General features: G+C 36.8%; 2 protein-coding genes and 1 long non-coding RNA gene across 5 annotated transcripts in view; 2 read left to right on the plus strand and 1 right to left on the minus strand.

Annotated features, from left to right (window-relative positions):
* Positions 1–19,198, plus strand: part of LOC146487857 (TNF receptor-associated factor 4-like) — a 178,926-nt gene that overhangs the window by 115,689 nt on the left and 44,039 nt on the right. The window lies entirely within an intron of this gene.
* Positions 9,208–19,198, minus strand: part of LOC146487861 (uncharacterized) — a 108,013-nt gene continuing 98,022 nt past the window's right edge. The window contains exon 2 of the long non-coding RNA XR_014868255.1: positions 9,208–9,261. This is a non-coding gene — a long non-coding RNA (uncharacterized LOC146487861). The remainder of the gene's footprint in view (positions 9,262–19,198) is intronic.
* The window catches only part of LOC146487862 (TNF receptor-associated factor 4-like), a 46,285-nt gene continuing 41,150 nt past the window's right edge, over positions 14,064–19,198 (plus strand). For both annotated transcript variants that reach the window (XM_085128329.1, XM_085128320.1), the window contains exons 1-5: positions 14,064–14,239; positions 15,369–15,432; positions 15,913–16,014; positions 17,118–17,282; positions 17,660–17,734. In XM_085128329.1, coding sequence (XP_084984455.1) covers positions 14,067–14,239; positions 15,369–15,432; positions 15,913–16,014; positions 17,118–17,282; positions 17,660–17,734 — 579 coding nt within the window. In that variant the 5' untranslated portion in view covers positions 14,064–14,066. The remainder of the gene's footprint in view (positions 14,240–15,368; positions 15,433–15,912; positions 16,015–17,117; positions 17,283–17,659; positions 17,735–19,198) is intronic.

Consider the following 19,198-nt stretch of genomic DNA (forward strand, 5'->3'; position numbering starts at 1 on the left):
AAAATTCTATCACTTCACATCAAATGTCCAAGTGAAGGCTGTGAATGGACTGGCGAGCTGAGAGACAAAGAGGTACTACCTAGCAACTCATCAGACTTAATTGCCCTTTTTCGTGGTTTGAATTCTTTTTGTACAAAGGGCCATTTTGAAAATGTAAAAGTTAAGCATTTTGCAATGTGCACGCGAGGCTGGTATTGATTAGAAACTTTATGTTCTTATTTTACAAACGTCCCATCCTCTGCCCGTTCGGTTCTTCTATTCCACTGAAGAATCACCTCACCCCACTTCCCGGCGCGACAAGTTTTATGGTCGCTTAAAACAATTCGAATTTCGCTGTGGAAATTTGGTACAGCGTCGGTAATTTAAACCATTGTTGGACCAGCAAAGATTTTTTTCACACAAAAACAATATATGACATTACAAATTCAAATTACACGTACATGATCAAGAGAAAAACAACAACAACAACAACAACAACAACAACCAAAAAACAAAAGAAAAAAACATAAATGATATCAGAAAAAATAACGCTCATGTAAGTGTGGGCAAATAGCTAGTACATCATAGTAAACATGAGATAATGACACCACCTACTGATTTATATTAGCAAAAAACGTTTTCGTTGAATCTAAGCTAATCTACAAAACCACCCCCTCTCACAAGCAATCAGTATTCCTCTATCTCTTAAACTCAGAAAACGAATGCCTTTAGAAATGTAACGTTATGCAATAAAAACCCCTTTATGATTTTTTGAATAAAAGATATCAATATAGCTATAAATTAAGGAGTGAAATCACATGGCATTCTCAAAGTAAATTCAAACTCAAACAATCTCAGCAGTCTCTCTACTTGCTTCTTAACATTCAAATGCCCTCAATTTTTTATTCAAGATGGTTAACTGTCTCATCTATTTCTCTTTCCTCTCTTATAGAACCATTTGTCGTCTTGTCCTCTAAAAGTTGTTTCTTGTACAAACCAAAATTGTCTCACTCACTGTAGCATGTCATATCCAGCGTGTAAAACTCAGGTGAGAATCTGGTTGCCATGCAACCTCGTTCCCAGAGCTTTTCCCTTATAAAATGGGAATGAGGTTGGATGCCAGGGCAACGCCTTATTTTAACCACTCTATCTGTTACAGTTCTTTGATTAGCCGTTCGATTTCAGCCATCATTTCCTGGTAAGGAAAAATTAGAGAAAAAAGGAACGACTAGGTCATCTGTATTGATCGCAGCGCAATGACAAAATTCTCTGCCTTACCATAGCCCATAGCCCGTTGTATTTTAGTCTCAACTTTAGTCCCCAGGAGCTTGCGATATTCAAAATGGTGGAACGCCATAGAGCGAGGTTGCTATAGTCTCTGTATCAACACATGGTTTTCTCTTAAAGCTTTGGTACCTTCTTAATTTCTTCCTTCGGCAACGTTACGGCTCAAGGTGTGAATTTCAAAGTGAAAGGGTAATTACGAAAACCGCGAGTAGTTTTAAAATAACCGGCTCAGATTGCGGCCCAGGTGCATCATATTGAAAGGAAAGAGCTTTAATCCGTTTTATTATATCTCTCAGTTAGTATGCGTGGTGTGAGTGGTCATTTTGCGGCCCATATTTCACTGTAAGGGCCGCTAAACTTCAACTAGTTTCCTTCCCCGACCCTTTCCCGCGCGCCCGATTAACCTGAGAGATATAAAAATCTTGCTAACCTCGTTTTCTCGGTCCGTAACTTACAGCACGGACCGAGAAAACAAGGTAAGTAAGAGGTATTTCTATTTCAGTCAGAAGTCCAATACCTTCATATCATTGCACCTAATCCTATCCATTTGCACTGTGAAAACAGCCAGTAAAGCTATCGCTTTAACTTTGTTTTAAAGGATCATGAACATCAGTTCCAAAGAAAACCAATCAACTGTCCAAATAATTGTGGTGCAGTGCTCCCTCGAGTGGAAGTAAGTTTATGCTACAAATAGGAGGCTAAGTATCTAAAAATTCGAATGATTTTCTAAAATTTATAATCATTGATGAAAATTGAAGCCTTGAGTAATTATAAATAAGTAAGTACGAAAGTAAGTATAATTATCAGATGATCTAAATGGTTGAGTCAGATCGGGCCGGACGGGAAAATATGTACTTAGAAATAAGTAAGTAAGTAAGTAAGCAAATAAGCAAGTTAGTAAGCAAGTCAGTGAGTGAGTGAGTGAGTGAGTAAATAAGTAGGTCGGTTGAAGGAAGATAGTGGGGAGGATAGGGTGGGATCAGAAAAATTTATTTTTACAACAACTGTCCAAATTCCCGCGCGCTGATTGGCTCGTAGCTACTGTCTATAAGAGTACAGACAATAAAAATGACGTCAGATGTAACGCGCGCGCCTTCTTTAACGAAAAAAATAGCCAATTCCGCTCGTACCTTTTCCATGTTATTGTAAAAAATAAATCGACGGCAGTTTTCTATGGTCTATACTCTAATAGATCATAAAATGACGCCATAAAATGTCCAAAACTTGGCATTGAAACCACTCGCCTGCGGCTCGTGGTTCCACTTGAGTTTTGAACATTTTTTGACGTCATTTTATGATCTATTAGAGTATAGACCATAGAAAACTGCCGTCGATTTGTTAATTATACATGGTAATCTTATCAATTCTATATTTGTATTATACATTTAAAGTCTGTTCTATCTAAGAGCCATGTGGCATAACATTACAAAGCAAAACCTGTTTACAAAAATATTCAGCATATAAATAATATTATCGATGCGAAATGAAAAAGCATGGATGGTAGTTCTGTCACGTGATGTGGCAGAGCATTTCAAATTGATGCCCCGTGGGATGGTTAGGTACTGTAGGTAGGTAGGTAGGTAACAGGACCCCATAAGTAAAAAGATAGGTAGGCACTGTAGCTTGGTAGGTAAGTAACAGGGCCCCATAAGTAAATAGATAGGCAGGTACTGTGGGTAGGTAGGTAAGTAATAGGACCCCATAAGTAAATAGATAGGCAGGTACTGTGGGTAGGTAGGTAGGTAGGTTAGTCACAGGACCCCATAAGTAAATAGATAGGTAAGTACTGTGGGTAGGTAGCTGAGCTAGATAGGTAAGTCAGCGGTTAGTAGGTTAGTCCTCGTTTTGTGCGGTGCACGAATTTTGTAGGAAGTCACCATCATTACCTTTACCATAACAAAAGATTTAATTTCTAGTTTGAGTATCAATGTCTTTAACAGATTCCAGCTCATAAAGAGAATGATTGCCCGCTGGCCATTATCTCCTGCCCGTATGCTCAGATGGGATGCACGGCGAAGGTAGTATACATATTCTCGTTTCCAGGGCCACCTGTCTCTCTTATTCGGTGATGCCTGGGCACTAAGACTAAAAGGCTTTCATACCCAGGTGTCACAGAATAAGAGGAACAGATGAATAGATAGTACGCATATAAGTCGTCCCCAGAGTTATCAGGCTAAAATTTTATCCTTGTTTGGAGCTGAGATTTCATCGCGGTTACTTGATGAATTTCAGCCCGTTCGCAGTTTAATTACGTGGGGAAAAACAAAATTAATGATTTGGCATGCCCAAATTTACTTTTCGCTTCCATTCAAGTCACTGAAAGACCAGGGCCCGGTTGTACGTAAGCCGATTAACGTTGATCCACCACTAAAATTTAACTGAGGTTTTCATCTCGCTCATTAAAACTGGTTTTTTAAGCTAATTTTAAGCTAATGTTAAAGACAAGTCTAAGTCAAAAACTGAGAGACAAAAAAATCTTTGGAATAATCTTTACTAATTAGTCATTAATCAAAGTTCTTTGTGCCCAGATGACTAAGCACACAGGTGTAAAATGGGCTGTTTTATTTGTTACTTGGACACAGTACTACAGAAAATATATTATACGTACGGATGCCGCCCTCATGTTATTCCTCATACACATACAAGTGTTGTCAGTGTCATCGCACGTTGAGGATGACGTAGTCTTCCTTAAGTTTTGTCTTTTCCTTTCGCAATGCAGTCAAAGTCTACAGAAGAAAAGCCAAGTTTTAACCCCCTAGGAGCCTATCTACTTCTCTCTGTCCAACGTGTTGAATTGTGCACCATCCTTAACGTTAAGAGCCATACATCCAATTTAATGAAATAAAAGCTACGGCTCTGTTCAAGACAGTTACGCGCTTGGGGCAAAAACAACAAAAACAACACAAACGGCTCTACTTATAGATTGATTGCACTTTTGTTGTTAATACAATCATAGGATATAGCGTTTGAGCTATCCTTTCCTGTGGATTTCACGCGGTGTTCTCAAAGTGACCGTTCCCATAATTTCTTGCTTAGCAAACTTAGTGTCGCTGCTCCTCGTACCTTGGAGAGAGCCACCACCGATATTTTATACCTTTCCTTCAGCCTTTTGTACGTACCACCAGGTTCTACCTGGCTGCAGCTTGGTTGCAACATGGTATAAACCTCCTTCAAGTAGACACCTTTGAAAGCCTCCTTGAAAACTGGAATCACAGGGGGATTGAGATTTATATCATTGGTGACCTGAATTGTAATGCATATGCTACCACCTGTGACCACCACACATCACGATTACTTGAAATATGTAATGTGTTTCAATATCAACAATTAATAGATCAGCCGACCAGAATTACAAAGGATTCATCTCCTATTATAGATCTTTTCTTGACTCATGATGCCACAAATTTCTCCCATTATGGAGTCTCAGAGATGGTATTAGTGACCATAATTTAATTTATGTCATACGAAAAACACCACCGAATTAAGCTTGGTCTAGAGTTATCGAATCAAGACAGTGTATAGATACTTCGAATTGAAACTTTATGTGTGTGCCAAGCCAGCCTAGACTGGTTTGTTTCATATCACACTGAAAGAGCACAGAAAACGTTTTTAGATGGTGTACTGTCAGATAGCAGCACAATTAAATGCAGAATACTACAGGGATCTATTCTTGGTCCGCTACTTTTTATTATTTACATTAATGATCTTCCATCCTGTGATCTCTACGCTAAAGTGCGGATGTATGCAGATGATACCAGCTTAACTGTTGCACATTTTGATGAATATACCCTGGAAAAACTGATGAACCATGACTTTCGTGAAATTCATTCTTGGCTAATAACTAATAAACTTAAACCTAAATGTGATAAAGACCAAATACATAATTGTAGCTAGTCAAATAGGGTAAAACTCCTCGAACATCGATTCAATATACAAGCAAATAACCACTACCTTACAAGGGATAACTCATATAAATATCTTGGTTTCGAAATAGATCAATCATTAACATGGAGAGATCATGTAGTTAAAATTGCTAAGAAAGCCCCTGGAGGGATTGGGGCTCTGAGACGTGTAAGACATCTTATACCTCGTGAAACATTAATCACAATGTACAGCTCCCTGGTACTGCCATATTTCGATTATTGTAGTACAGTACGGGGAAGCTGTGGGAGGGGGATGTGTGACCGACTCCAAGTCCTCCAAAACAGGGCTTCCAGAGTATTAACCTTGTCAAATTATGATAGACGGTCAGTTGAGATACTGGATGAACTTGGATGGGATAATCTTGAGACACGAAAGATAAGACAATAAGCTACTGTATAAACTGATTAATGGAACTATGCCCAATCATTTAATTCAAAATTTTACATTCAAAAACTCTATGTATTCTTACAACTTAAGAAACTCTACATACAATTTATTTGTACCAAGACCATGAACTGAAGCTGGAAAAAACAGCTTCCATTATAGAGGGACGGTTCTCTGGAATAGTCTGCCTGGTAAGGTCGAAGGTCAGACAAGCATGAAATCATTTTTATTACATTTGTAATTTATTTGTATATATATTTAAGACCTTATAGTGTCCTATTTATACATTATAGTTCCAAATTATACGTTATTTACTGTCAGAACAACAAATGAACTAATTTTCTTTTATGCTGACCTCGTAACATACGTTAACTTTTTACAATTAATAAGTTCTTCCTTCCTTTTGCTTTTTCTTTTTTTTCCCTTTTTTGCCTGCTATCTAGAACCTAAATTAACCAGGGAGCTAACAAGACAACCAAATGGTTCATTTAGCTTCCTTGCTTTGCACATTATTCTAACTAATAATTAATTTAATTCTATATATTACCACTAAAGGATTGTAAGAATCAACATGTAAATTGAAAAAAAGCACAAATAAAGATTATTTTTGTTTATTATTATATTTGTCATTTATTCACATATACTTAAGACGTAATACTCCTATTTCCCATTGTATGACTTATTGTATCTTTTACACGGCTCTCTGGAAGAGCAGTTTCATGAAAGGGGTTCGGTGTTTAAATCAATCAATCAATCAATCAATCAATCAATCAATCAATCAATCAATCAATCAATAAATAAATAAATAAAGATGATGATGATGACGACGGCGATGCGGTGCTCTTTGGTTGTCTTCCTTGGGCCTGTTGACTACATATGTCCTGTGTGTTAAATTTAATTGTAAGTTGGTTCCTGCCTTAACTGACTCAGTCAGTTACTTGAGCTGAACTCTCTTCAAGATATATCTTGATTGTGGCTGTCCAAGGAACAGCTGACTGGATTATGATCCGGCTGGATGGCCATTGTGAATGCAGTCACGTACGTTGTGTCAGATGTTTAACAAATCGTAATCAGACACCTTTCAGGCCATGTTATCATCACGAGTCAGCTGTATGGGAGTGTAACTTATTGCACGGACATACTTAAAGGTTTTATGTAGTATAAATGAAAATTGGCAATAGGTTGCTTTGCGAAAGTGAGGTAATTTTAGTTCACACACAGGTTTTAAAACCCTTAAAATGGTTTGTTTTGCTCTCTCTTATTGTTCAAAGGGTTATGATACTGTGTAAGCGAAAAGGGATTGAATAGTTAAAAGTCGATAAGAGCATAGTAAAACACGAAAGGAGGCAGTATTAGGTCACTAAATCAACTTTCGTAGTTTTGGAAGAAATCATATGAATATGCTGTTACATGTGGAAGTTTTGACGAGGGCATAAGAGTTTTTCTTATGGTAACCTGTGAGGCAGTGCACAACCTAGGAGAGTTAATCACATTTTAACGCATGTATCCTTTTCCTGTGAGGAACAGTTTTCTTCATTGCTAAGGTTATTAGAATATTAAAATGTTTTCAATTGATTTGTTCCTGTAGGTTCAGCGAAGAGAGGTTGAATCCCATCTTCAGTGTGCCACGAGACTTCATCTTGACTTGGCCTGTGTAAAACTTAGTTACACCCAAGTGGAGTTAAAAAATTCACAAGAAGTCGTACGTATACTTGACGAGAAGGTCCATACACTTGAAAATATGTTCAGGGGATTTAATGGAAAGTTACATACTTTTCAAACTCAGCTGAACAAAGAACAGGTAAACCAATCCAAGCGTTGCATATGAAATACCTCCTCGCATTTTCCTTCAGAAATCCACTCCAACAAACTTTGCTCAACTTGCTCACTTATTAATTTTATCTTTAATTACTTCTTAATTAGAGCGAGTTTCAATTTAGTGTCGTAAACCCAAAAGCAACTAATTACTCTAGGCAATTACAACAGCCGTACACAACGCAATGAACCAATCAGATTTCGAACAAAGTACAGGTAACTGGCGCGAAGTGCAGGAAAACGCGTGCGATCAAGACACAATTGGCCATGGTTGGCTTCCCATTGGTTGACAAAATGGCGCGCATCAATCACAGAGCGCAGTAAAGCAAAACCAAAGCAAACGTGAAATTCATTTTAATAGTCAAATGAAAACCGGTATCATTAAATAACTAGTTAAGTAATTACTAACCTTAGCATCCATTCATGTTCTAGTGACGGCGACAGCGACGAGACCGTTAGGAAATAATTTTAGCAAAACAAACACACCTTTGGCGTCCTGCAAAAAAAAAAATAAATGAAAAGACCTTATTCAAGGTTTTATGAAGAACTTATTAGAGTGTTTATATACAACCAGTTTTTGTAAAGTTTAATCAAAATTTCAAGGGAGATGTTCAGAACCACTTTAACTTTTCGATAATTAAAGGGCTGTTTTTAACAGGTTTTACTATTGCTATAGTGCCCTATTATGTGGAGAAAATCACCATGACTATTTCGCCATTGATTAGGCATTTGGGGTTTGGTACCATTATTGTGGTATTCACTGATAAAGAGTGGTAGTATTTATCTGTCAAAGTTAAAGTGATGGAAACCGTTGTGAGCCACCTTAATGAATAACAATTTAATTTATAAGTGACGTCTTTGTTGGCGTCACGGTAGTTTCAGTGACCAATTAGCTGCATCCGCCAGGGCTTCATTTGATAGCCAGTAAGATGGACTGTGTTTGTGCATCATGGACGATCTTGCTTCCTTATTAAGATTCATGGAAGAAGTCTTTACCAAATCAGACAATTTTGGGGCTTTTCTTTTGCCTTTATCATGCTGCTTTATGGCTATTGTTTTAGACGCAAATTTAGGCCAATGAGTCAAGCCGGTCTTTGTCGGGAAAAAAGCATCTTTGAACACAACACCACATCGTTACTCATTATTTTATTTTATTTTTTTGTAGGTTAAACGAAGAGAAGAATTGGGGAGCTCGAGGCCAGATTAAATGCTACTAAAAATACGTGGAAGATTAGCAACTTCAGTAAAGTCTTGAGAAAAGCCAAAGGTGGAGATCAGACCGATATATACAGTGCTCCATTTTACGATTATGGATACAAATTTCAATTAAAATCGACGCCAAATGGCCAAGGCACAGCAAAAAATACTCATTTCTCGATATTTTTTAGCCTAATGAAAAGCGACTACGATGCTATGTTACCGTGGCCTTTCCATAAGAAAGTAACTATTACGCTGATCGATCAACAACAAGAAGAAAAAGACAAAATGAACATTGTTGAGTCATTAATAGCTGGCCCAGAATTTAAGAACTTCGCCAGGCCTGAGGCAGATAGAAACATTGCTCGGGGCTTCCCTGCATTTGTATCACACACTGATCTGAGGACCAGGCGCTACGTGGTGGATGACACTATTTTCATCCAAGTTAAACTCCATCCACCACAATAGGTTTAGTTGCAATTAAAAAACACCCGAGCAAAACAGATTCCTGAATTGTTTAGCGTATAGTTTATGTAATAATTGATTATGCGATGTTAGTGCGGTAAATCCGTGTTTTATAATGCGATCCCTAACTGTGCTTTTTTTTCTGATTCCAAAACCTCGAGTATTGATTGGGCTTGAGTGACCTGCATCTGCCTAGATAGGGAAGAGTTGCTCATAATTACCTGTATTTTGTATTGTAATTTGCAATGTGTGTAGTATAGTAATAAAAAAAATTAAATGAAATGAAAAATTACAAGATTTGAAGAACATCCTTACAGCACCGTAATCCTAGCTCTTTGAGAATAAATATAAATTTTTTTTGTCCAATATGATGTTTCTAATGGAAAGAAATTTCTATTTCTATTCGTAAAAAAAAAAAAGAAAACAACCACAAAATTATAAAAAAAGAGCACTTAAGCAGTATTAATTTGGTCACTATATTACTTTAATACTATATTACTTTAGTGTTTCATCGTTTCCTGTCTTGTATTTAATGTTTTCATTTTTATCTTAGAAAAAAAAATATAATCTTATTGAAAAAGGCATATAATTAGTAAAACTATATCGTGCCTTCTCTATTTCTTTCGTTATTGTAAGCTATAAACTGTTGAATTTTAATACGGAGTGGAGAAAAAAATAAAAAGTGCCAAAAAAAAAAAAATGGCGGCGTATATTTTGGGATAAATGTTGGTCCGAGGTGTGCCTGAACACGTAAAATGTTATCCCAGCAGATTAAAGTATGTTAGCCCTAGGTTACGAACCAGGGAACTTAAATTATCGGCGAAAATACAACAGTCCTTGTTAATCAACTTTTGACAAATTTGTTTGAAATACAAGAATAGTTATTCTCGATCACAGAAACTGAAATCGTCACTTTTGTGAGTTATTTTTTATTCTTTTCCTGTCTGCTATCAGTGAACCTGTAAATTATTGACGTGAAATATATGAAAATCCAGATTTAATCTTGAAATCATTGTGTGTTTTATTACAAGTCCATGTTGTTGGACTTTCCCAGAGATCGGCTCGTTTTCTTCCATGTTAAGAATCTGAGCCGAACGTTTCATGAAACCTTTGCTTGGCCTTCCATTGCATTTAACATAAAAGGTGTCCAACGGAAAGTCCTCAAATTGCCTCCTCGGTTTTTTTACTTTTACCTCACTGACGCTGGGCCATGTGCAGGGCCTTAACCAGCACGCTTTAGTCTGGCCTTTTCTACTGGTCACACACTGTTTTCTGTTGTGTGTTTTCTACTTGCTTGGGTTTGTTTAGAGGAAACAACGAAATTTGCTCCAGCCAATCATGATTTTTTTTTTTATCTTTATCGCAAAGTTTTGAAGCTGAATGATATACCTATTACATTACGTTTGGGCAGAAATGCTATAATTCTCAGGGAATATTGAGTATAAGCCATCACGTGGTCAGGACTGAGCGTGTTATAGGGAGCCCGGTGGGTAGGAGCTCACAAAATCCAAAACCACCCATACCAAGGTACGTGTATTCACACTTGCCTTTTTGTATTCTCTCAATCTAGAGAACTAGATTTCACGATATTTACCTGGAAGAACTGATTGTTGTTAAACAGAGCCATTTTTTTGCTGCTAAAATAAAGGGTTGTAAAGTGCTCGTGTGTACAAGGTTCCATATTTCTCATTTCTTTTGTTTATAGATCATTTCAGTTACTGTCCTTGTGAATGTAGGAATTCGTTTCAATTGTGCTACTCGGCAAAATACTTCATTTGTTGAATTATCCCTGTATTACCAGCTGCATTATTTAATTTATGTGTTGGACTGCCATTATAAATCGATAAAATCATGAAAAATCGATAATATCGATTTGACGCACCAAATTAATTTATCGATTGTCACCGATTTCCCTCATCAATCGGTAAAAATCACTTGATTGATATCGATTTTTATGGATTGAGCACGCCAAGAATATTAGAAGCAATTGTTGTTGTCCTTTCCCAGTGTCTCCTTATGGAGTCATGAAAGCTTTTCTAGTCGGTCTAGTATTATATTTCATTAATTTAATCCGACGCAGGAGACATAACATCTGCGTTGACGCGGTAATCTAAGAGTGGAATAAACTGACGAAAATAAAGAAAGATAATGGAGAATATCAGACTCTTTCAGTTATTATTCTGTTCTTTTTTCATTTTACATTTAGAAAAACAACCTATGTTGTAGATAGTAACGAGCGCAAAAATGTCAAGAACTAAGTTTACAAACTGAGGACTTTTTTTTTCTTTATTACCCTCCCTGCATCCAAAATTTCAGCCTGTCTTATCTGACCATTGAACTGGTCTTCTTCCTAACTTGTCCTATATTAAGATTTCGAGTTCAGTCAACAACAGAAACACATAAAAATATGGCCTGTGAATGGCAAGCTGTATTGGAGGTTACAGCGGTTACCAGTAACACGCGACCTCTCACCTTCAATAAAGTCGGATAAACTTGCGTTTTGATAGACGTCAATCAAGGGTCAATCAAAGAAAGCCGTTGAAATTATTTTGAATTGTAACAAGATTCCAAGGTTACCCGGCAAGAAAATGAGAATTTTACCTGCTTAGAAAGGTAAAACTTGATTTCCAAGCCAGATCAGATCAGATCAAAGAAAAGGGTATTTTTGAATTAAAAATTTAAAATTGCAACTGCACGTAACAATTTGCTATCTCGCGCGCATCGCTGATTTTACAAATTATGACACGTTCAGCAATCTAGAATTTTTCATGCAAAAATACGGTATCCTCTCAACGATGCCATTTCTTTTAGATAAACTAGCTTAGAAATCAACTTCAATAAAAATTACCATCTGTCAGTGGATAAACTGTCAGTTTCTTGGCTGTGTTGCCTTGAAATGTTGTCAGAATTTAAAATAATTTCAACGGTTTTTCTTTGATTGACGTCCACCAAAACACAACTTTATCCGACTCTTTTGAAGGCAAGAGGTCGCGTGTCATTGGTAATCGCTGTAAAGAGTTACATCAGAGGGGAGAATAAAGATCTGGGACACTAAAAAGCTCACCATTTAATGTTTTAAAGTCTACTTCGCTGTCTCATTTATCGGCTATTTAGCGAGTTACAAGTAGAGTTGAATTTAAGTTAAGATTAATAACAAGAAATCCAAATGCCACTTGATGATATAAGAACATACAAGCAGACGAGAAAACAATAAGAACAACAACAACAACAACAACGAAGTTAGGGGGTTCCTTTAAACATTTCATAAACGCAACCCGATTACTTCATGATAGGGGTCCCCACCGGAAGAAAAGCACAAGACGTGTTATATCGCTGACCTTGCAAAATCATCGCGATCTCAGTCCATTCAGTTGCTCGGAAAAATAATCCCTTGTTCCTAAATAACCACTTTCAGTTAAATTATTTCTCTGTGTTGATTTTTCATTTTTTTTTTTTTGCCTTACTATTTTTTCCAAAACTCGCTGATGAAGAGAGGCTAAGCGAGGTGACCCTCTAAAGTTAATAGCGACAGGGAATATTTAAATACTGCACTCACAATCAGTGATGTCAGCCGTAGCATTTTTAAAGATTGTTGACTAGGATACGTTATTTATTCTTTATTTTCGATTATTTCTGTTTAGATTCCTCCAAAATATGTCAGGTTTTTGTAAAGCCCTGCATCTATCATGTGCTTTTATCGTACATTTTTCCCTCCTATATTTTTACATAAGCATACCCTTGTTGCCAAAGTTTTCTTTCATGCGTCTTTTTCTGGTCCAGCAGTCGTCAAGTGGTCGGCCATAGAGGCCGACTACCGAGCGAAGCAAGTCGTCAGAGTAACTTGCGGCGCAAACTCAGAAACATTGTGACACCAAGATCGCGCGAGAAACAAGCGCCTCGGCCCTTACAATAAAATAAACGCTTCCTTATGCAGATAAGAAGCAATAGCTTGGAGCAGTAAATTAATCCAATGTCAGCCGTCGAAGATAAAACGTAAGCACTGCGCTGTCTTCTCGGTAGTACATGAGAGCAAACTCCTTGAACACGAAAAGGCAGGTCAGTTTTACTGAGGCCCTCAGGGAAAGCTAAAAAATGTACGGGAAACGACTGAAAGTTGAGTAGTGAGTTGTCTGAATTGCGACTGGCAATTATTTCATCCAAGAGGAAAACGTACTTTTGGAACTGTTTCATCTTGTTGCCCGTTTTGAGACTCATCATGGCGTTCTTTCATATCCTTTACAGGTGTCACATTGGGTTTTCATTGTAGTTACGAAGCCAAAGGCACAACTTGACTCAGTCTCTACTGTCATTTATAGACAATGGATATTTAATTAACGCCAAAGATAAACGTCTTAATCAATTAATCTGGAACAACAACTGAAGTTTAAAGAAAGTTCTTCAAACACACAAAAAAATACATTCAAACTATTTTTTGGGTCTTTTATCTCTCATTTTATTGGCTGTTTCATTAAACAGACGATTCACAACTTTCTACAATAACTTTTCTGAAGTATTACGGGGAAGTTTTGTCGTCAGTACTTTACGCTATGAAAGATTTTTTTTAAAGTTACATACTCGAGAACCCCTTTTGTCATCCCCCCGGCCTTACTACTGCGATCCTCGAGTGTAAAACTATTTATTTTGAATGTAAAGAACCACATGATACAGATATAAACTGTTCCGTTCCGTAGTTTGGTTTAAAGACCAAATGTCCAAGGGCAAACTGCTATAAGAAAAAGAATTTTTAAACACAAAAGAAATCGTTCAAAAACCTTTTGCTGAATTACCTGATGCTGTTTGGGATACAAGGTGGCGCATCTCCGTCAAAACGTTCTTCTTACGTTTTTTCTTTTGTTTAAATTTATATTTTCAATATAGGGATCAATCAGACTGTCACGGTTATGCGTGACATTGAAATGATATTCTGTCCCAGTTCGTTCACGACTGACACGAAAGTGAAAGTGTTTTTATAAACACACTTAGCTCACTAGCGGTGCACGAGTCACGTGACAAATATGGCGGAAGATGAAGGATATCCATCGTATGGTGGATACAACCTAGAGTTTGTGAGTGCAGTGGATGAAGATTTGCAATGTCCAATTTGTCATTTAACATTGAAAGATACAGTCCAAACTGAAGAATGTGGCCATCGATTTTGCAGAAAGTGTCTTGAAGGGCACTTTTTAAGGTTAGCGTTCCTTGATAAGTTTTAACTTCAACGGCTTAAATTAAAGCTTTAATATTAAGTGTTGTTTCTCAGAGGAATATGGCTGGCTCTGATCTGATAGTCAAAAGAAAATTTTAAGACTGAGATACTGAACAAAACTTTCTTCTCGACCCCATTAAAGACCGATGAGCGAAGTATATTATTCCGTCATGCTCAACAAACAAAGCTGTATTGAAGCATCTGAAGACAGAAGAACGGTTTCTAGGCAATAGCAACTGCCTTGAAATCCGAATTAACGAGTGTTTTCGTTCCAGTCTAAGAACGTAGTGTACATTTTATCACCAACAATCGCAAAGAGCGTTACAATTCAACCGACTCAACGTCCACGAAGCGCTCATTCGAATTATTTTCCATAGATCAATGAAATCAGTAGTGCAAAATCTTGGTTTTTTCTCAGAATAACTTAACGTCCATCTGCTTTCATTGCTGTTCCATTCCTGTATTCAGTCGTATGCATTATCACCTGGTTGTTATTTAAAACTGCGATCATAAAGCTTTAAATAAAGAAAGTGGAAAACGCAAACAATTGTCTCAATTCAGGCTGACATCTAAACGAGTATATTTTGTTCCTGCCTCATGAATACGCTAATGAATAGCACAGTTTGAAATCATATTCTTCATCACGGAACTCGATTCCTCGGAAGCCAATTTAATAAAACTTTGACTATTGTAATTTACATGCTGGACCCCTGTTATAAGCTCTTTTACGTACGAACACAACTGAGAAAGAAGTCAATAAAAAGTATAAAATTAAAACGAGCTCAGTAGTCTTCATTACTTCTAACAATGTTTGTTGAGGTCATTTTATGTATGCGTTTAGAATTACAAGGACACAATTCGCTAGCTACACGCAAGTGTGAAATTTTTTTTATTATATTATATATTATTATATTTGGCTTTTTTAAGTACTTCTGAAATATATAAACCTGTCTATAAAAATCAAAGCAGGAGCAAGGCTGCAAGTGAATATGTAAAGACCTATCGTGGTCGGTATTTTTATTTTCACGGGTTGCAGTCTGGCAACCGGAAACGTTTAACAAATACAGGTCGTCTTTTTTAATATAATTTTGTTTGAATTATTTTTATACAGGCTGGAGCGTGATAACAAGCCATTAAGCTGTCCAGTGGATCGAAACAACCTGACTCGGGAAAGGGTAAGAGAACTAAAATAATATTTTCACATATCATATGAATAATATATCACAGTCATGTATGAAACTCTTACAATTGGAAGCTTCATCAAGGGCTCTCCTTAGGGTTTACCGAGAGCTCCTGCCCTAGTTATTGTATGATTTCATCTTTGACTACGTCTTGTATTAATTTATTCGAAATAAAAGGCAAATTCGAAGAAATAGTGCGGTTCAAAGAGTCCTTCTTGTTACCAAAACTTCTCTACTGAATACACTAAGCCCCGAGAGTTATTGTATATAATGCTTCGTTTGTTTTTTCAGTTCCTCACTTTCTTTTTTTGTAAGGTTATTTATGGAAGAATTGGTCAGTTCGAAAAATAAACTCCTCCAAATACAATTTGGTTTTCCTACTGACCAAAATATTATCTTTTAAACCTAACTTTCCATTTTCTAAACTGAATTTGCAACTGGATTTATAAGCAGTCATAATTTTGTTTCTTGTAGGACATGTTTCCTGACAAAGCCACAAATCGGAAGATTCTCTCGTTTATTGTCAAGTGTCCAAGTGAAGGATGTCAGTGGACTGGTGAACTGAGGTCAACAGATGTAAGATACTCTATTTCCTGAAAATGTCGTGAAAATATTGAAAATAGATAATAACTCATTCTTGATCAAACTTTCTCAAAGTCATTAATAAATCAAAAGCCAAAGACAAAGGAAATCATGCACCGCAACGTGTATTGTTTTGATATCCGATGAAAAACTCATCGTTTTTGCATCCTTAATTTACTCTTAAAAATCAGTTTGTTTGAGAACTTATAACAAACACTCGTGACAGTGTTTAATCACAATATCAGAAACCTCGAAGTTTGTCCGCTTAACGAGACGTATTTTCAACTCCATTCTCGGTGTTTGCATGATATCAAGGGACGATCCACTGTAGAAATTTGTATATTGGAAATTTTTATACAGTTTTTACATTAAAAAAGTTCTTCTCTTTAAAAAAGAAAAAGTGTAATACAAGGATAACACTCTAGTAAATATATACAAATCATGGCTCACTAGAAATTAAAATAATAATAATAATAATAATAATAATAATAATAATAATAATAATAATAATAATAATAATAATAATAATGATGATGATGATGATAATAATAATAATAATAATAACACCGGATCAATTAAGTAAGAGGCCCCCCCCCCTCCTCTCGATGTCGCCCGTGAGTGGGACTGAAATATGACAAATAAAGGTAACCTGACAGCGAATACAAGGCGACTGTTAACTAGAAGAGAAATAAGATGATCGCCTCCAGCTGCACGCTAGTCAACTGCGCTGTTAATGATAAATGATAACGATCCTTTGTATGATATATACTGCCATATTTATACCTGAGGTATAGTCCTACTCATCCAGTAAAAATAGGATATGTTGGCTGTTTGAAAAGCCCTTTTTTCCCGAAAAGTTGTTATCAGTGTAATCTCCCTTGTTTTATTCAATTTTGAAAACTACTCAGACACATAACAAATGAATGTAAATATATAAAACATATATTTTGAACTGTGGATGAAAGATCAAATAGAAGAATGATCCTCGCAGTTAGTACGTAACTTTAGCAGTTACGAAAAGAAAATTTGAACAGCCTAAACAGTTGTGAAAACATTTTAAAATATGATTAATTTTCCATTTTTCTTAAACAAAACAGGAGCATTTAGAATCCTGCCCCCTCAAAGTTGTTTCTTGCACAAACGAAAATTGTCGAGTGGAACTAACAAGGGGCGAAATGCAAGAACACGTGACAACCATGTGTGAGTGGAGAATTCTTCGATGCACGTACTGTAGTGCGTTACATGCAGTGTGTAATACAAAGGTAAAAACCTTGGTTTGTTTAGAATTAAAATAATGAGTCCGTCTTGAATAGAGCCAACAAATTCGTGTGTTCAAGAGCTCAAGTTGAGGAGCTCGCCTGTCTTCTGTCATTTAATGTCTTCCGCTGTTTTGGCGGTATATGCCTAGTTGCTTGTGGGGATGAATTTAGCAAGTGCGTAAAAAATAATACATATAAACAATGCAAAGCCAAAAAAGACAAAAGTTAACAAAAAACAACAAAAAATTAAAGTCCCAAACTAAGAATCGTTTCAATTAATTTACAACAACAAACGTATTTGGCTCCTTTTCCACTAAAAGGAAATTATCTGGTTTTTAAGGTTCTCAATAATGAAATGCCTTGCGTTCTTTCTTTAAAAGGTCCACCAAGGTGAATGTCAAAGATTCCCATTAAACTGTCCCGAGAGCTGTGGAGCAATCATCCCAAGAGAAGAGGTAGGTTCTGTGTTTGAGACCTTTCGTTAAAGAGGAGAGTTCAGTTGAATGCTCTGTTTTTGAATTGTCACCGGTTGCAGCATTTTTATGTTCATTTTACTTCGAATTTTTCTACAAAGGAGAATGAGATTATTTTGAAAATGATGTATTATTCAAAGTGACACCGGTATACTGGGATCATTTGGCTTAAATTCGAAAGATAAGGACTTTCTGTTCACCCGATGAGGAGAAAACAATAGCCAAAGTTGGTTGTTATGGTTCGCCATTTTGAGACGCCATATTGGATTCCAAACGCTAACGCATGCGTACTTTTGGCATTAGGAACAGCAGCACGCGCGAGTGCACGTGGAATATTCAACGTTCATGGATAATCATTGACCTTTTGACGCACAATGGGGACATGTAAACTCAAAACAGCATGAACTTCTCTGACTGCTCTCAGAACTTTCAGTGGCAGCCCACGAGTCACTACGCGGGATGCCTGCAGGGCAGGCCGTGTCTAGGTTTGGGTCGGGTATCTTTTGTTTTACGCGGGATGCCCTAAGGGGCATACCGTGTCTAAAAACGGTTAGATTTCTTTTTTTTTTCTTCGTCGTAGTCACAAATCTGCACATTAATTTTTTCATTAAACTCTGCCCTCTCCTTGTAGGGATGTATCGTTCTGATTGTCTTATCAACTTAATAAATGTAGACGTAGATGTAAAACAAGAGCAGGCCAATCAAAATCCATTCTTGTCGCGTATATTGCGAGGGATGGGACCCACTCACACCTACCTATGTGACGTCAAAGCTTCATTTAAACCCGGATTAAATTTTTGGCGGCCATATTGTCAACATGTTGTGGACTTAAGTGTGCCGTTTTCAAACGTAAAGTTAGCCATTTTGAAGCAGTAAGTCAAAAGAATAACTTCTAAGCAGCACTCGACATTTAAAACGGTGAAAATTGGAGAGTTCCTGGCGAAGGAATCGTGCTTTTTTTTCACAGCTTTTGAAGCAAGATGGGAGACTGAGAAGAGGTCATTGATAAGCTTACGTTATCGTTATGGAACTTCCGAAATTTCCGCTTCCATAAGCAGCGTAACACAAGGGCATCGGCTCCTGACAAGGAAAACAACATAACGCGATCTTCGTGACTCAAACTATTCCATTAGCAAGGATAGCTTTATCAATCTGCGAAGCATACAATTGGAATAAATGAATCAGCCACAGCATCACGCGTAAAGGCCATTATAGGTCGTATAGGCATCTTTTTTTTCTTCGCCGTAGTCACAAATCTGCACATTAATCTGTTCATTAAACGCCGTCCTCTCCTAGAAAGGATGTATTGTTCTGATTGTCTTGAAAGGTTTGATTGTCAAGTTTTCCTGTTCATTTAGGAAAACTTTTTCTCCGTCTTGAATTTTTTGTCGAATAATGTAATGCAATAAATAATTAGAAATATAAATAGCCCTGAATAACGCGTTA

The sequence above is a fragment of the Pavona decussata genome, unplaced genomic scaffold, assembly GCF_977016875.1.
Source record: "Pavona decussata unplaced genomic scaffold, jaPavDecu1.1 SCAFFOLD_13, whole genome shotgun sequence".
NCBI classification, from domain to species: domain Eukaryota; kingdom Metazoa; phylum Cnidaria; class Anthozoa; order Scleractinia; family Agariciidae; genus Pavona; species Pavona decussata.